Below are 19,326 nucleotides of genomic sequence, written 5' to 3' on the forward strand. Positions count from 1 at the left end.
GAGTTCAGATTAAATTGACAGCATTCCTATCGATCTGCTGTGCTCACTGATCTGCGCAACACCTGCATAAAGGAAATGTAGCTGCCTGCAAAGAATTCACCATAAAAAGCTCAAATTCGAAATCTTTCACGGAACAGTGAGAAGCTGGAGCTCCTAGTGATACTACATCCTGGCTTTCTCGAGTTTGGAAGCTCCTTAGTGAAAGCTCCTTGATAAACATATACAGTTTCTACTTAATCGCTCATAATTGCAGCCAACTATTACCACTCCTTTTCATTATGTTCCTCCCTCTGCTTAATTTAATTTAGCTGTAATGTTTTGCTTCTTCCAAATTACCTCCATTGAATTAGCACAAGTGTAACCTTTCTGCTGTCCTTGTCCTTCAAAAAGGAGCCCACTGCAACTTGTCTAACCCTCAAGTCTTCATTACTTGCACGTATTTGTTTTGTGTGAAGTGCACACAGGCTGCTGTGCTGTATTGCATGTACAAAACTTCATTAGTGTACTACTGATCAGGGTAACATTTGCTTGCTTTTCCTTTCAAACAGAGGTGAGCAAATGGGAGAAAAAAAGATAATGGGAGAAGGTTTGATTCTATGAAACTGGTTCTACTGGATAACATGGATATTGAGGAAATGCTGGCATGATAATATTCAGTGCTTTGCAGAAGGCAAGGCATGCACCCTGACGCAGTATGTGGGCTTTATGCACTTCTCAGGAATTTGAAAAACGTGCATACAAGTGAAGAAGTCCATTGTATAGCGATATCTCATTGTATCCGCATATCCTTGGCACAAACTGGCTTGGCTGGAGCCACTCTTTATGCATGGGAACTAATGCAGGTATAGGTGTTCTGCCATTTTACTGTTTCGTATGAAAATGTGTGTGTTCATTCATAGTGACTACAAAACAATGCGATATGTAATCACAGGTAAAACCCTATTATGTGGTGTGAATTTCGGCAGTTGTAATGTTGAAGGCAGCATTTCATACATATGTTGTATGTGTACCTAGGCCAGCCCAAGGTATGTATATCTATATCTATACAAAGTAAACATTTTTTCGATATATCACTTCTAATAATTCAGACCAATGTACATTTTATTTTTTGTTTTACCTGGAGTTCATTATTCTGTTTTACATTTTGATGTGAAATAAATGACTGTACACCTTGTTACCGTTAGTGGGCACGGTTCATTTCTGACACTGATTTATTCCAGGTAGCGAAACCCACAGTATCGCTGTGCGGGGAAAGCATTTCTCATTTCTCCCACAACACAGCTTGGCAGAACTCTGCGATTCCTCCTCCCAAGGCGACGCCAAATCCAGCGCACAAACTGTCGGTACGCCGTGTACCTGTAACGACTGCAAAAAATAGTCGCAACGTTATGATGGTGATGTGCAAAACACACAAAAAAACTGTTAGTTACAGAACCCTGAATCACTTTTTTCATTATTTGTTCAATATCAGTGGCAAGTGCCAGCAACTGATGTGCCAGGTTGGGTGCATAGAAAGATTAAGAGAGTATGTAGCGATATAATGTAGGAAGATATATTTTCACTGCTTTCAGCCTTGCTGTCAGGATTGCTAAATTTCAACCACTGTGCTGAAACTTTAAAACTTAGTTCATACGAAAGTGGCTGCATTCAAATTGTATAGCTACAAGCGAAATGGTGGCGAAGCTAGGTTTGAAGATCAAGACAAATGTAGAGTTTAATGCAAAAGACACAAATGTCATCATTGAAACAGATACAGGAGTGGAGCATGACAATATCGCAAGTGCATCTAGCATATATGATCGAACATGCAACACCCTGTTACCTGTGGATCTCTGGTGCATTGACGAGGCCGGTCTGTCTTCAAGTAGTGCCGAATATGCATGTTGCAGTGCGTAGATGTTAAGGTACCCCTGTACAAATATGTTGCTGCTGGTGATGCACAGCGCACACTCGGGGATGTGGGCCGCTACTTCTGGGATTTCACGGCAGCACACAGACTCGAGCGCGGTGTTCATGGCGCGACAGCGGCCGCATTCACACCTAGGATAAATGTCGTGATTATTATTATTATTTTTTATTACTACTACTACTATTGCACCACGCAAAACTGCACTTGCATGTCGTCGCGCCCGCAGCCGAGGGCAATTTCGGAAAGACAGCTTTGTGCATGCTAGGCCGCGTTGTTGCGAATTCTCGAATTAGCGCACGCTCTCCACGAAGCATGCGACAAGCGCAAGGTCGTGTGTTTCACGGAGCAGAAACAAAAAAAAATATAAAAGAAACGAATAGCGGTGTGCGAATGACTTGCTGGAGCGGCAAAATTATGCCCCTCAATCACGCAGTTTACGGCACTCTACATGTACCTGGGAGAACACGTGCAAACAGTTAAGGAGGAAATGGCATCCGAACGGCGTAATGGGTGCTCGCGACAAAATCTATACGCACATACTCACGGGGGGGGGGGGGGGGGGGATTGGCCAGCGTTTGGTGCAGTTCCGAACAGGAAAAAACTCATGCAAGTTTACCTCAAGCGCTGTAAAAATAAAGTGGTTGTCGGGGTGCGCAAACGCGGCGTCTTCTTCATCGTTTTTGTCGTCTTCCGATGCCTCATAATCAGTGTCCTCGCCAAAATACAATTATTCTCCTTCTAACTCGAAGCTATTCGCCATTAATTTGGGACTGGCCCTGCTCCCGTTTTTTCGTTGCCTCCGTGCTTACGCACGTGCGTGTCAAGCAGACGATATGGCCACTCGACGTCACGGTTTTCCAGGCCCACGTGAGAGTGCATTGTCCTGTTTTTGACGTCGTGTAGAAACGTGGCAACTAAGAACTGAAACCGAATCTGGTGGGCACAGATAGTACGAATATTATTTATATAACACGAGTTCGTGCTTCTATCTTCGTGTACCATGCTTACAGAATCGCAACGCATTATTTACAACCTAGAGGTGCAACACAAAAATGTGGTGTCACTACCCCTTTAACAGTGGCAGTGTCAAATGCAATATTTTGGATGCTTCGTGTTTTTCAAAGTTACATTAGAGAAAGTTCAATATTTTCGAACTTATGAGCATATTATGATGCTTGTACTTCACAAATCGCAGTGTCTGTTGATGACGATTGTGTGATGACATATTTCATGCTGTTTACATGTGCCAGTTGCCATTGTAGTGTAGCTTGGGTGAAGCCACTTCAGGAAGCACACTTTGCCTTCTTTCTTTTCCTTCACCACGTGGGCATGATTTTATATACATGCACAAGTCAGGAATAATATTGATTTGATAGGATTTTGCAAGTTACATTACTGATTGAGCCACGCATGGCCTACGACACTCTCAACTATTTGCCTACAGGTTGATAAGCCATGGTTTATAATCATTTGTTCTCGCTTATGCACGGAGCCCCAGTGGCTGCAGAATGGGCCGAGCCCATGGCAGCGCCGAGTTCTTTGTGAAGTCTGGCCCGCATGGATCATGCGCAACGCACGCGGCCGTGGCGCCGAACTTGCGCCATCATGGGCGTTCACAGCCCCCGCGGCCTCGGCCCAGTGGCGGTGCGTGTTTGGCGGCACTGCGTTGCACACGCTGCGCACAGAACGTCCATGCGGGATGTGCACAACGCTGGATGTGGAAGTGACCGCGCCTGCCGATCGTACTTGTTTTACTGGCTTACAGGCAGCGAATACAGGCTGCGTTTAACAATGCCTTGAACGCATGGAGCAGAGTGGCAGAATTTTTGCAACCGCGACAACTCTTCGCCTTTCCCCAAAGTGTCTGTAGCCCCTACACTTATTTAACCGTCCGCAATGCGGGCCGATGCCGCATGCGCAACGCCCGCAGGCGAATACGTTAGACAAGCCGCTTTCCACACTGTGCCGCTCACCGTCTGAATATGCGACGCTCGCTTTGGGCAGGCGAAACAAGCAGCTTTCGTAGGACGGGAAATTTCTCGCCCCAACCGGCGCGTGGACTGCACACACTGCGCAAACAGAGGCGAGCCGTGTTTTCTGCTTGGTGTATTCCGGACGCGCCTTCTCCTCCGTCGCCGTTGGGTTTCCCAACTGACGCCTGCACTCTCCTGGGCGCAGCCGCTGAGATTCGACTGCTTGTTGAAGCAGCAGCAAAGAAATCAGCGTCCTTGACTTGGTTTGATAAAGTTGTCTCATCCGTTCCACATCTGCAGAGCGTATATCGGCACTCTCTTCCATCGCGCGTTGCAAACTGATTATCGGTACTAAGCCTTCCGGCCAGCTGGGAGAACTCCACGGCGGCCAGCGATGGAGCCACGCACCCTCGGCGCTCTCCTCCTGCTCATGCTCCATCTGTTGCAAAGCCGGGCAGACCGAGGTAAGCTCGATTGCCCGACCCCGGGCCGCTGAGTAACGACGATGACGAGCACGCGTTTTCAGGCGGGCCCTGCGACGGGGCTTGGAGAGGACACCTCAAGCAGTGCGAAACGACTGACATACAATGTCCGAACAAGGCTGCAGTCACGTGATCCGGCTCTGTTCCGCACCAGCACCTATGCACGCTCGCTAGGTCGTGTGCAATATTAACGAATGAACGGCAAAGCGCGGTGGCATCCTCGGCTTTGCGTCCGTCCACCGCCGCATTCTGGCTGATCAAGCAAAGCGTGCCCCGCTATGAACGGCTTTTAGCGAGAGGCTTTGACGATGAACGAAGGAATCCCGACACGCGCAATCTCAGGATGCCAGTCCTGTTCGTACTATTCAAGCTCTTCTCCGTGCGAAGGCGTCCTTTACACAGTGCGTGTTCAGCAAAGGGTTTGGCATCTTGTTGTAATATAATCCCACCGTTCTGGTTCTTCGTGCGCGTTATCGATAGCTCCGAACAGGTCCAAGGACCAGGCGTCCGAAGCATAGCAATGTATAGTACAGTTTAAATCTGGGTCAATTAGTACATGTTCTTGAAACAAACCAGTCGTCGAGCGTGCCTCGTCTCCTTTGCCGTGCTCCGTCTGGTTTTTTTTTCAAGAATAAGCTGTAAAAATGCATGAAACCTATTCAACATCTGAGAGAGAGAAACAACTTTATTGCCAAGGACTTGTAGATGACTTCCTCGAACAAGACGTAGAACAAAGCCTTCCAAGCTAAACCTGATGACAAGAGTCGCAAATCAGGGGCAATTCCGAAGCAACATTTTCTTATTTGCAAAGTATATCGCGGTTACAAAATCCGCACACTAATAATGGCGTGCGTAGTGAACCACAATCGGAAGATGAAACATAAATGCAAGAACACGAGGAAAATTTTTATAAAACGCGTGCCGTACTATACAGGCTAATTGCCTTCTCCATTAGCTACATTTCTTAAACTGAACAGACCGCGCGCTATCACACGTTTGTCGTGAATCGCATGTCTTCCTGATAAACTGCGCACCCCTTTTTTGTTCCGTGGTGACGGTGAGCCGCGAGTTTCCTGAGGTTGCTGGTTTGTTTTGCAGCTGCCCGGCAGACTTTATAACGATGGCTGCTTTCTTATGGTCAAACGGTAGCGTCGTCTATAGTTGCCCGAAAGAGTCGGCTCACGAACGGACAGTGCGGCCGCTGTGGGTCCCAGATGTTCGAGCTATTGAGTTTCCCAAAGGTGCCTCTAGGAAAAAGAAGTTATTTGGTAGTGCATCCACTTCCAGAGGCCATGGAACGCCATGGAAGTTGAAGTTTCATATCTGGCTTGGCTGTGGTTGGGCAGAAAACTTGGATTATTGTTAAATTTCTTAAGGGGAGAATTGTTCTAGCACATTACCGCGGCTATGGTGCAATGAAGTAATCACTAGGAGAGGCAAGAATCAGCGCCCATCCTAGTCATCTCGTCTTTGTCCGCATCTTTTGGCGCTGCTTTTCTGAAAAATATCTACCAACACGCCCAACTAGCCCCATTCTCCGACAGAATTTGTGTTCACGACCCAACCCCAGCCAAGCCAAATACGAAGTGTCGAGTTCGCGACATTCCCGAGGCGGATGAAGCGCCCTTCGAGGGACCCACGTATACGGTGGCGTCTCTGCAATATTGAGTGGTCCCAGAAAGCGTTCGCTATCAAGAAATCATCGCCTGAGGGGACGTACTTCTGGTGAGCGGCGCTCTTCTCGGCACGATAGTCGGGGCTGCCACGACAGTTTCTGACCACATGACTACGTCATCACGACTGGCTGCAGCTGCATAAAAATTCATTGTCTTGAAATTTTTCCTTGTAGTGTGACTAAAGGGTGTATTAAAATTCTCTTCTGTTAACAGATATTATGCAAGAAACTCATATGTGCGGCTCCAGAAATGTGCTCCTGACATAATATCGCACATAAAAGAGTAAAGCTTTAAAGATGCCGGAAATCTTTTTTAAATGCCGCCCATGCTAATTGCCTGTTATGTCCCTGCTCTTAAATTGGTTCAAGGAACGTTTACTGGTCTGAAGTGCTGCCCAGCCAACAGGTTGATTATGCGAACGTATGCGCTAAAAGCGACACAAAAAGACAACACACACACGACACAAGCGCAAACTAACAACTGTTTATTCCTTACGGAAGATGCATTTATATGCGCAACGTCGGTTTTTAGGAAAAGCAAACTTCCCGTCATCAAACACGTGACCACCACCACGACCCAACATCTGCACTTATCATATCAATTAATTTTTCGTAACTTCAATAGATGGACTGCTTAAACACGTTCCATTTTCCACCCTTCCAATTAAAAACGTTTCAACTATTTCTCTTTCAATCCTTTCTTTCTGCTTACCTACAATTGTGGTCCTGTGGAATAGTGGTTCGCATTTATTTTTGCACCTGCTGCAGTGCTGCGCTAGATTCTCCGGGTGGTTAATTTTTTCGCAGTAATTATTGTGCTCTAGAAGCCTCGATTTGACACATCTTCCTGACTGCCCAATGTAATGTTTCCCGCATAATATTGAAATCTTATAAATAATGTCTCTCTGGCATGGTGCGAACCTTTTCCTATGAGCAATGTCACAATCCTTGCGCTTGTCACGCTTTCCTTTCGCTTTCATCTTGTTGCAGAGGCTTATCAGTTTTTTGGTGCGCTAGATACAACTTGCACTTAGTGTTTGTTTGTCACTTTCTTCAATCCGTGCGATACCTTATGCATATGCGGTGTGACAGCCAATCCTTCTCTATTTCCCTGCTCTTTCGACTTCTTTCCTTTAATCGTCAAGGATTTTAGCAGTTTTTCTTTCCGCCATTGACACGATCATGTTTTTAAGGAACCCACTATCGATCAGCCTACTGATTTGCATGCAGTTGCTTTCAGTCATTTTGTGATCGTAGGACTTCGTAAAGCTCTGTATCATGCACGAGTGAGCAACACTCCTTCTGACAAGCTTAAACTGGCTGGAATCATATCTCATGAGGCTTTTATCACTTTTTGTATGATACAAACACCAAGTATGGAAAGGGGTTTCCTGTGTTTGTAAATCAAAGAATCAAAGAATCTTATCATCGTTTTTTCAGCTAGTTCAAAAGTGAAGTCAAGGCTGTCGAATATGCGTTTAAAAAGCATGACCATTGCATCCGCGTCAACCGCACTAAAACAGCAAGAAATCGTCTACATATTTATTTATTTATTTTGAGCAACACTCCTTCTGACAAGCTTAAACTGGCTGGAATCATATCTCATGAGGCTTTTATCACTTTTTGTATGATACAAACACCAAGTATGGAAAGGGGTTTCCTGTGTTTGTAGATCAAAGAATCAAAGAATCTTATCATCGTTTTTTCAGCTAGTTCAAAAGTGAAGTCAAGGCTGTCGAATATGCGTTTAAAAAGCATGACCATTGCATCCGCGTCAACCGCACTAAAACAGCAAGAAATCGTCTACATATTTATTTATTTATTTACAGATACCTTGCAGGCCTCTTGAGGGGCATTGTGTAAGGGGGTCAAATACAGAAGTTTGGGCAAAATAGGTTAGAAATAAAAAAAACGTAGTAAAGTACAGCAAAATACAAAAAAAACAGGTGGGTTCAGATACGGTATCGAAATTCACAAAAAAAAATAAAAGTAAAAAAAAAAACAACTATGCGTCATGTAGCAAAAATAGGGGAAATGCACAAAATAAAGTATATCAGGCATACATCAGAAAAGCTGCGCATACAGAACCAAAGAGGCAATAGTCTCAAGCAGCTGAAAACAAAGTTATATGAATCGTGACTACATAAATGACGTGCTAAGCGTTTACAATGAAGTGCTTGAGTAGGTGTTTGCGAAAGATGCCATGATTACCCTGCAGGGCGATGCAGTCCGGAAGATCATTCCAGAGACAGATGGCACGCGGGAGTGACGAGAAGTTGAAAGAGTGTGTGTTGCCATAAATGCGGGCATAGCCGTACTTATTATGTAATCTATGTGATAAGTAGGAGGAACGTCGTAGATGTGCTGGCAGTGAATCAGTGGCATGGACGTATTTGTGAAAGATAGATAAAAGGGCAATGTCGCGACAAATTTGCAACCGGTGGAGTGAAATTTCGATCTTTAGTTAGGATAAACTGGACTGACTGCTGTAATTTTGCGAAATGAAGCAACAAGCTCTATTCTGGACAGCTTCCAACTTCTCTATTAGATATTTCTGATGAGCTGACCAGATGGATGAAGCGTACTCTAGCTGCGGTCTGACAAAAGTAATGTAGGCTTGTTTACGCACGTGAAGAGTAGGGCATTTCAGGTTACGGCGAAGGAAACCTAGTGACCGGGAAGCATTAGCGAAAATTGAGGTTATATGTTCAGCCAAAGAAAGCTTTGGTAAAAGATGGACGCCTAGATACTTTTACTGTGTAGTCCGAGCCAATGTATCGTTATTAATGTGGTAGGGAAAATACGAATTGACTGATTTTCGGCTAAAAGAAATTATCTTACACTTAAAAATGTTTCAAGCCTTTAGCCACGTTTTACACCAGTCGTTAATGCAATCGAGGTCATTTGAAGTGCAAGGTGGTCGTTAGTACTTTTTATTGGTCGATAAAAAATGCAGTCGTCAGAAAATATGCGTATCCAAGATGAGATGTTTACTGGCAGGTCATTAATGTAAATTAAGAAGAGCAATGGACCGAGGACGCTTCCTTGCGGCACTCCTGATGTAACGTCGGAGAGAGGAGAGGAATAATTATTAACAACGGTGAACTGTTCGCGATTACAAAGAAAATTAAGGAGCCGTGACAGGGTTAAAAAATCCAATTTGAGCGCAGAAAGTTTAGATATTAATCGACAATGTGCTACCCGAACAAATGCTTTGGCAAAGTCCAAAAAGATGCAATCAGTTTGTAAGTTACTGTTCATGTTGAAGTGTAGGTCGGTTGTAAACTCAAATAACTGCGTCGCACAGGAAAAGCCTTTTCGGCAACCATGCTGCTTAATTAAAAAAACATGATTAGATTCAAGGTGATTGTAGATGTCTGATGCAAAAATATGTTCAAGCATCTTGCAACAGATGCAGGTAAGTGAGATGGGGTGGTATTTTTCGTGCGAGTGTTTGTTGCCGGTTTTTAAAAACCGGTACAACCTTTCCTATTTTTCAATCGGTGGGGAGCTCACCTGTAGATATTGACTGCTTAAAGATATGAAGGTGTTGCTGGAGGCAGAAATGGTATTTTTTAGTATTTTTGAATTAATTTCTTCAGCACCAGATTAAGAGGATACTTCAAGGTTATTGATCAGGTGTACTATGCCATCGAGTGGAATGTCAACTGGTGCCATGTAGGGTAATCAAAATCTGGTACATACGCGATGTTAGAATTATCTTCGGTGAAAACAGATGCGAAAAACGAGTTAAATGCTTTAGGATAGTGAGCATCGGAGTAGGGGGTGTTGTTAGCGTCATGTATTGAGATATCATTACTGACGCTATTCTGACGTATTCTTTTGAAGAACTTGCTTGGATTATTATTAAGTAGCGCAGGAAGGTCTTTTGAAAAATATTTATTTTTTGCGATACAAACGGCGGAACAATATAGGTTTTAGGTAGGTTTTATATTTACGCCACGCGCATGGCGTACCTTCGTGCTTTCCATTTTTGCACAATCGTTTTTTCTTATTTCTCATGCGTTGATGCTTTCCAGTAACCCAGGGGTTAGATTTGTCATTTAATAGCGTGATAAGTGGAGCATGTTTGCCTCCTAGTTCTGCGAGCTTGTCTCTTAAAAGAATTGAGTTATCTTCTACTGACCTGTGTTGAAAAGAGGCCATCAGGATATTATAAGAAAACGCTTGATGTTTATCATTTATTCGATTGTAATCTCCTCTGTTATAGTCGCCAATCTTTTTCCTCGTGATGCGAGTGAACGGGAGTGGAATGTTAATTTTCAGTTGAAGTAAATTGTGGTTGCTCAACCCGTCTAAGTAATTTATGTCACACACTGTGTCAGGGGCTGATGTAAAGATAAGGTTTAAGGTTTTGGGACGACGGGTGGGTTAGGTAACTAGTTGAAATAAGTTGAAATCTGAAGTCAAATTTATGAAGCTTGTTGAATCAGTGCAAGGTGATAAGAGCTTTGCCCAGTCGATCTGTGGAAAATTAAGGTCTCCGAGAAGATTAGTTACATCAGCCTGGAACAGCTCAAATGCCCTCGTAAGGCTTACAGGTAGTCTATCTGAAAATCTGAGAATGAGTCATTGAAGTTCGGTTCGCGGTAACAGTTGCCTATCAAAAGTTTAAGGGGGAAATAATGCAAGCTGTCCAACTGATCTCAAGATCGGAATCGGTATTTATAGCAAATGATGCGAACGATTTTATTATGCCTAATAGTACGCCCCCGCTTCGCTTATGAATGCGATCACGCCTGTATATATTATATGAGTTGGAGCTAAAAAGAACTTCGCTGTTTTTGATATCGGGATGTAGCCATGTTTCGGTGAAAGTTCTAATATCGCAGTCACTGTCTTCGAGAAAAGATGAGGCATGAGCGCTATTGGATAAGATACTTCGGATATAAGTAAATGATAATGATAAAGGGGAAGATATGACAGGTTTATTTTTTTTGTGGATGCGCGTACTATTGCCTCGTATGAGCTACTGATCTAACTGCACGACAGCATCAGTAGCGGCATTGTAGATGTACGTTTTTGAGCCCATGCGCAGTTTATCAACTGATAACTTATACTTCAACTTATGCTGCTTTGCGAACTCGGTCAGCTTTGCCATTGCCTTGCGTGCTGTAAGCGAAAAATCCTCACGGGCTGCCAAATCTGTTCCCTTCAGTTTAGACCCTGATGAGAGAAGTGTTTTGTCCTTGAAAAAGGTCAACTTTGCAATTACTGGCCTACCCCGCCGCGGTGGCTCAGTGGTTAGGGCGCTCGACTACTGATCCGGAGTTCCCGGGTTCGAACCCGACCGCGGCGGCTGCGTTTTTATGGAGGAAAAACGCTAAGGCGCCCGTGTGGTGTGCGATGTCAGTGCACGTTAAAGATCCCCAGGTGGTCTAAATTATTCCGGAGCCCTCCACTAAGGCACCTCTCTCTTCCTTTCTTGTTTCACTCCCTCCTTTACCCTTCCCTTACGGCGCGGTTCAGGTGCCCAACGATATATGAGGCAGATACTGCGCCATTTCTTTTCCCTCCAAAAGCAATTATTATTATTATTATTATTATTATTATTATTATTATTATTATTATTATTATTATTATTATTATTATTATTATTATTATTATTATTATTATTATTATTATTGGCCTCCGCTTCTCAGCGTTACATTTCCCCACTCGTGGAACCCGTTCAAACTTATGGCTGGCAGCGGTAATTTCTAAATTTTCCGCGCAGAATTTTATTATTTTCTCCCCCACATTCCCCAGGCTTGATCTGATTCATCTTCTATTCCGAAGATTAGAAGGTTTGAACGCCGCATCCTATTTTCCGCTTCGTCACACCTTGACGCAATGGCTGTCAGCTGATTCGAGACGCACACTATGTCGGCCTTTTTTTCTTCCTCTGTTGTACTACGTTATGCGATGGCTGCTTCTAAGGTCGCTACCTTAGCACTAAGCAGCCGAATTTCGTTTTCACTTTCTGCCTGTTTTTCTTTGGCACCTTTTATCTCCTCGAGTAGGAGAGTACAACCGTCTTCAAGTTTACGGATCGTTTCAAGTGCGTCGGCAAATGTGTCAGCTTCGCCTTTAGACATGGGACCTGGGTTGGATTCAACATCACCAGAGAGCATTAGCAAGATTTTGCACAAGCCTGAAAAAAAGCCGCTAAAATACGCGAACATTCGCTTTAACATGCCTTCAAGAGCAGGTGGGCACGACACTGCCGAAAGACAGCAATTGTTACTCTTAGCACGAGTCGCGTTGTTCAAGTAACCAACCTGCAACATCAAGCAGCGTGAGTGCATAATGACAGGTGCGATGTCGTGCCCGAAGTGTGCGCTTGCTGGGTGGTTCTTAGAGCGCATTCACACTTGTCCAAAAATCTGGCGAGCGAAGCGGATTCGCTCGCCGGGAAAACTAGTACCTGTTCTCATCTGTGGACGCAAGAGTGAGGCGGAACCGCCGCGCCGCTGCTGTTTCTCGCTTTTCCACACACTTCCCGGCCACCACGTCACCGATCGCGGCATACACAGATATGGTTAGAAAAGAGCATAAATCGATGCTGTTTGTGTACCATAACCGTATGCACGCTTGCGTACGTAAACGCAAGCACATTCCTATTTTTAGTTCCGCGTATGCAGACTCGCAACGAAACGCCCAGCCTAGTGCCGCCATTTGCGTGTCAGGACGGGAACTAGTACTGTGAACAATACCGGCGCTCCTCGTAGGCCTAGTAGCGGCAGAATCGTCACTCAAAATAAAAAATAAAGCAAATTTATCACTTATATTTTGCTTATAGCTGAGGTGAGACGAAGCGATGCACCGGTGTCCGATTTATGGCCAGCGAACGCGCTGAACAAGGCCGCAACAACGACGAATTCATTCCGAGGCGAGGGGCCCTGCTTCGAAGGGCGCCGACATGTTTTTCGCCGCGGCGGTGAACGCGGAAAATTTGGGTCCAGAACGATCGCCCTTGCCGGGCCGCTTTCCGCCTCGCTCGGCGTCAAAAGCGGCCGAATATGCTTCGCTCGCCGGATTTTTGGACAAGTGTGAACGGGCCCTTATACTGCGCGCCAACCGCTTCGAACGCTGGTGTTGTAGATCCGGGTTGCCAGACGAATGGGTAGGATTCTTCCAGAAGTGGCACGTTTCGACTGGAATTCGGCGAAATCTGTAGCAGGTACGGTGACGGGAGGTGGTCTTGGTGAAGGAGCCATGAACAGACCATCCAGCTGAGAGTGGCCTGCAATATCAAGCAGCGTGAGTGCATCATCCCAGGTGCGATGTTGTGTCAATGTGCCGATGTCGTGCGAAAGCATGCCGACACATTCCTACCTTCAAGCTCTGGTTTGATGATTTGGTTTAGTTTATTTGGCTTAACGTCCCAAAGCGACTCAGGCCATGAGAAACACCGCAGTCAAGGGCTGCGGATATTTCGACCACCTGGGGTTCCTTAACGTGCACTGACATCGCACCGTACACTGGCCTCTAGAATTTCGCCACCATCGAAATTCGACCACCGCGGCCGGGATCGAGCCCGCGTCTTTCGGGCCAGCAGCCGAGCGCCATAACCGCTCAGCCACCGCGGCGGCTCAAGCTCTGGTTTGAGGGTGCGATCACCCTTTGCCATGTACATGTTCGATTATATCTTGCTCTGTTTTATTGCGGAAAAAGCAGGCGCGGTTGACGCGGATGCGATGGTCGCGCTTTTTAAACGCATATTCGATGGCCTTAACTTCACTTATGAACTACATGAACAAGCTTCGATAAATAGTTCAAAAGAGTGGCTTTTTGGGCTTGTTGGTTCATTATCACAGCTGGAGAATATAGCGTAGAGTAGGACAGCACGCATGAAGAAACGAGCAACACCAGCGCTCGTGTTGTTCGTTTCTTCTTGCGTGTTCTCGTACTCCGCGCTATATTTCTCGCTATGATAAAATTCCTTGATCTAAAAATACAGGAAACTCCTGTCTATACTTGCTGGTAGTATATTATAAAAAGTGATAAAAACATCACGAGATATGATCTCAGCCAGTCTAAGCTTGTCAAAAGGATTGTTGCCCACTCGTGTATGATGCAGAGCCTTACGAAGTCCTGCGATCACAAAATGACTGAGAGCATCAGCATGCAAATCAGTCGGCTGATTGATAGTGAGTTCCCTGAGAACATGATCGCGTCAGGGGCCGAAAGAAAAAGTGCTAAAATCCTTGACTACGAAACGAAAGCAGTCGAAAGAGCAGCGAAATAGAGAAGGATTGACTGTCATACCGCATATGCATAAGGTACCGCACGGATTGAAGAAAGTGGCAAACAAACACCAAGCGAAGGTTGTATTTAGCGCACCAAAAAAACTCATAAGCCTTTCCAAAAAGGTGAATACGAAAGGAAAGTGTGACAAACGCAAGCAATGTGACATTGTCCATAGGTAAATGTTCATACCATGCCAGAAAGACATTATTTATAAGATTTCTATATCACGCGGGAAACAATACATTGGACAGTCAGGAAGATGTGTCAACACAAGGCTTCTGGAGCACAATAATGACTACAAAAAAATTAACCACCCGGAGAATCTAGCGCAGTAATGCAGCAGGTGCAAAAATAAATGCGAATCACTATTCCACAGGACCACAATTGTAGGTAGCAAGAAAGAAAGGATTGAAAGAGAAATAGTTGAAGCGTTTTTAATTCGAAGGGCGGAAAATGGAACGTGTGTAAGCACTTCATCTATTGCACTTAGAAAATAATTAGTTGATAAGATAAGTTCAGATTCTGGGTCGTGGTGATGGTCACGTGTTTGATGACGGGAAGGTTGCCTTTCATAAAAACTGACGTTGCGTATATAAACGCATCTTCCGCAAGAAATAAACAGTTGTCAGTTTGCGCTTGTGTCGGGTGTGTATAGTCTTGCTTCGCTTTTAGCGCCTACGTTCGTATAATGATCAACAACTGGCCCCCCTATTAGCTTTGCAACAAGTGTGCTTCTGTATGCACTTACGTGCGATGCGTAACAACGCAGTTCACAAGGAGCGGACAGCGCTCGTTGACGCGCGCATGTAAATGAATCCAGCAGGTAATCAAGCAGATCAAAGCAAAGAATTCATCAGAGTCCGCTCCAAAAGCTGGTCATTTCCCCTTGCACCAGTGCGCCAGCTCATGAATCTCGTCTTCACGTCAAGTAGACACTCGCAATTCCTTTAATTTGATTAGAGCGCGATGCCAATCAGAGCTGCCGCAACAACTGGCGGCACATACGCCATGATTAAAAGCCTTCGTTATCGACTGGCGGGTTTCCCTCTCTTGCAGAAAGTAACGTACCAGTGCAGCGGGACGTTCGGACTCCTCCCGATGAGCTCCTCGGCACAGGAATGGCCGCTAGTTTGGCCGCCATCTTGGGCCTCATACAAGCGTCGCTCACGTCGGGGTTGCCTGAAAGCTCGAGACCTCAGCCGGATGTCGGCGGTGGCGGAGGTTTGCTGTCACTGAGCAACCAGGTGAGAGGGTTCGTTCCATTTCTGCATCGCAGAATCGATCGCTCCACTGGTGGAAGTCTGGCGAGAAACTGTAAGCCAGGCACTACACTATCAGCCTAGCGCGCTCTCATACTGCGCGCACACGTGTCGCATTCCTACTCTCAGCGTGTTACGCGAAAGGGCACCCACTGGCCAGCTCGAGTGGATGTTCATCATGGGCCGTCGTCATCCCCCCCCCCCCCCCCCATCGCTCGCAGCAGTGACCTAGATACATCCGCTGCAGGGGGAATACCACTGTCATATTCATCATCATTCATCATCTATTATCCCTTAAGGGCCCTGGGTTGGGCATTACATAAGGGGGGATAATAATTGCAGTAATCATGTGGTGATATAAAAGTGAAATAAAAACCAGATAGGCAAGTAACGTTACAAATTCTTATGAAACCATGGTTATTGAAAGGAAAAAACGAAAAAAAAAGACGAAAAGAACACCCATGCGATTGATTTTTTCATATCTTTACAAATCAGTACAAGGGTATACATGCACAATTATTACAAACACAGAAGAGAGAAAAAAAAGTTACAAGGCAAAGCAGAAAATATGACACATACTTGGGCGTAGGGAACAGATACAAAGCAAAATTCGCGTTTTGTATCTGAGTAAACCTGGAAATGTTTGGTGATAAAAAGATTATTTGGCAAAGTGAGCTGATATTAGCTGCCTAAATTTATAGTTGTCACGTTCATGGAGTATAGGTTCAGGAATCGAGTTCCATTTTTAAATGGCCAAGGGTAAGAAAGACTTATTAAATGCGTGTGTCGAACCAGTTATGCGTTGCACGCTCATAGAATTGAAAAGACGACGTGATGCTCGTACAGGTGGTACTAAAAGGAAGGTTCTGCGGTCGAGGCGATTATAATATATATTTGGGAATACGCACAGCCGTGAAATCTTCTTTCGATGCGCTAATGATTCAAGGTTAATGGATGATTTAATGGCACTAACGCTAACCCGTCTATCATATTCGGAACAGATGAAGCGAGGCGCCCAGCTTTGGATGCTTTCAAGCGATTCAGTTAGATATTGCTGATGAGGGCTCCATATTGCGCTGGTAAATTCAAGTTTCGGTTTAACGTACACCTCTTAAGCAAGTTTTCTTATGGAACTGGGGGATATAGAGAGGGAACGCTTAATGAAACCAAGTGTTTTGGATGTCTCTGCCACTAATTTCGTGATGTGTTCAGTCCAGTTGAGTTTGTCGGTGAAAACACCAAAGTATCGGTATGATTCAACACGTGAAATGATAGTGGAGTTTAACGAGCATGAATAGTTAAAGGTGGAATGCTTTCGGGATATTTGCATGCTCTTGCATTTGGATATGTTTAGATTCATCAGCCAGGTGGTGCACCAGGTTTCTATTATATCGAGGTCTTTCTGGAGGAGTCTGTGGTCAGAGGTGGCAGTTGTGCAGCGATAAAGAACGCAATCATCAGCGAAACGGCGAATTGAGGAAGAGATAGTTGCAGGAAGGTCGTTGATAAACACTGAATATAAGTGTGGTCCTAGGACAGAGCCTTGGGGTACACCCGAAATAACTTTGGAGGCTTTGGAGCGGTGATTTCCGACAACAGTAAACTGGGTGCGGTCTGAGAGGAAAGAAGAAATCCATGACAGTTTTAAGGGATCTAGGGAGAGAGGAGAGACTTTAGCCATAAGGCGTTGGTGTGGAATCCGGTCAAAGGCTTTAGAGAAATCCAGGTAGATGATATCAATTTGAAATGATGAATCTAAGTTCAGGTGAACGTCGGTAGTAAACTCGAAAAGCTGGGTATCGCACGAAAATCCAGAGCGCAAACCATGTCAATTGGTAAAAAAGAAGGAATTCCTTTCCAGGTGAGAGCAGACTTGTGACAATATGATGTGTTCCAGCATTTTACAAGCAATACATGTTAATAAAGTTGGTCGATAGCTCGACGGATCAGAACGGTCACCAGCTTTGAAAATCGAGACAACCTTACTTAATGCCCAGTTATTTAGAATTGCAGAACTTGAAATTGACTAAAAATGATTTGTACTGTCTGGCTTGGAATATCTCTTTTACTTTTAAGAACCTTGGTAGTTATGTCGTCCGGCCCGGGAGCGCTTGACGGCTTCCAGTTATCAACAAGTTTAGCTATGCCTTTGACTGAAATTGAAATTGGAGGCATCTGGCTGAAATTACGGCTGGGATAGCTGGGTACATTAAGGACTGATTCCCGAGTAAAAACTGAAGAAAAGTAGGTGTTCATGACATCTGCGCAGCTATCTGCGGGGACGTGCGAGCCATCTTGGTCATGCAAGATGATATTTTGAGGTTAGTTACGGTTTGCCAACAGGATATTCCAGAATTTCTTAGGGTTATTCCGAATGATGTTATGCAAGTCTTCATGGAAATATTTCTCTTTGGAGTACCTCAAAAGATTTGTATAAGCCCGGAGGCATTCAAAGTACTTGTCCCACTTGGAAACAGAGGCAGAATTTTTGGCAGCTCGGAAAAGCCGCTTTTTTTCTTAAAATACGTCGAAGGTCGTTAGAAAACCTGTGCTTATCAGCATATCTGCGAATGCAGATAAGCGGGACATATGTTTCCATGAGTGAAAGTATTTTTTGCTTGTAAAGTAACCAATTACTATTGAATTGTTCGGGTGTGAGCAGTTTTACTAAATTGATAAAAAAACGCTTCCAGTTCAAGGTTAATTTGCGCATAGTCGGCTTTGGTAGATTCGCGAATATATTTTAAAGATGGCTTACGGGTGGGAATTGAAATAGCCAAATTAAAAAATAACAGATTGTGATCACTAAGGCCACTTGTACACGAGAGAGACTGACATAACTCAGGCTTTGAGACAAACACTAGATCAAGGATGTTGGTGCCACGGGTTGGGGCTCTAACTGACTGAAACAGATTAAAAGTAAGAATAAAGTCAATAAATTTTTTCGACTGACGAGAAGATGCTGACAGCTGTGCCCAGTCGAAAGTCAATAAATTTTTTTCGACTGACGAGAAGATGCTGACAGCTGTGCCCAGTCGATATCCGGATAATTAAAGTCTCCGCATAGGACCAAGTTCGCTCGTGGGAAGCGGGATTAGAGGTGCAAAAGGACGGAATACAGCTCATAAACAAAAGAACGATCTATATCTGGCGGACGGTAGCAGGCAATAAGCAATGTGTTGCTAAACGTAAAGGACTGGTTAATACATACTAGTTCAAGGCTACAACGAACAGGCACGAAGTTTGAGACTACCGTTGATTTAATGAGAATCGGGACACCACCTCCTCTTCGGCCAGCTCTGTCAAGTCTGTAGACACTGAACGCTTTACTAACCTCGAGAAGTTCGCTGTCCTGAATATCTGCGGTAAGCCATGACTCGGTGAGGACCGCAATATCCGAGCAATGATCATCGAGAAGTGCTTCCACAGCTTCCTTTCTTGGTAAGTTCCTCCAGTTAAATCTGTCCTGTGGCAACTCCCCAAACTTGCTAATCTCATTCCTCCATCTGGGTTTCTACCGTGCCCCTGCAACGCTTTCTCTTTCTTGGAATCCACCCTTTACTTTCATCTGTTGTCTTATCTCCTCTCAGCCCTAAACACCCAGCCCATGTCTATTTGCTGTTTCTCTATTCCCGCTAGCATGCAAACCGCTCTTCTTAGTTTCTTAACGATCTCCACTCCCATCCTTCCCGAGTCTTAACATCGCAAATTTATCATTTGCATAGCTCAGTGCGTCGTCCGCAATTTAATCCATAGCTTTTCCGTTAGCCTCCAA

General features: G+C 44.7%; 2 protein-coding genes across 2 annotated transcripts in view; one reads left to right on the plus strand and one right to left on the minus strand.

Annotated features, from left to right (window-relative positions):
• Positions 1–1,211: 1,211 nt before the first annotated feature.
• Positions 1,212–3,603, minus strand: LOC144123678 (uncharacterized). The gene is made up of 3 exons (XM_077656463.1): positions 3,593–3,603; positions 1,909–2,040; positions 1,212–1,365 (listed from the first exon to the last, which is right to left on the minus strand). Exons 1-3 carry the CDS (start codon positions 3,601–3,603, stop codon positions 1,212–1,214), a joined length of 297 nt encoding a protein of 98 aa, XP_077512589.1.
• Positions 3,604–4,077: 474 nt separating this feature from the next.
• The window catches only part of LOC144122908 (uncharacterized), a 102,950-nt gene continuing 87,701 nt past the window's right edge, over positions 4,078–19,326 (plus strand). The window contains exons 1-2 of the mRNA XM_077655873.1: positions 4,078–4,346; positions 15,349–15,536. Coding sequence (XP_077511999.1) covers positions 4,277–4,346; positions 15,349–15,536 — 258 coding nt within the window. The 5' untranslated portion in view covers positions 4,078–4,276. The remainder of the gene's footprint in view (positions 4,347–15,348; positions 15,537–19,326) is intronic.

Source organism: Amblyomma americanum, chromosome 3 (assembly GCF_052857255.1).
Source record: "Amblyomma americanum isolate KBUSLIRL-KWMA chromosome 3, ASM5285725v1, whole genome shotgun sequence".
NCBI classification, from domain to species: Eukaryota; Metazoa; Arthropoda; class Arachnida; order Ixodida; family Ixodidae; genus Amblyomma; species Amblyomma americanum.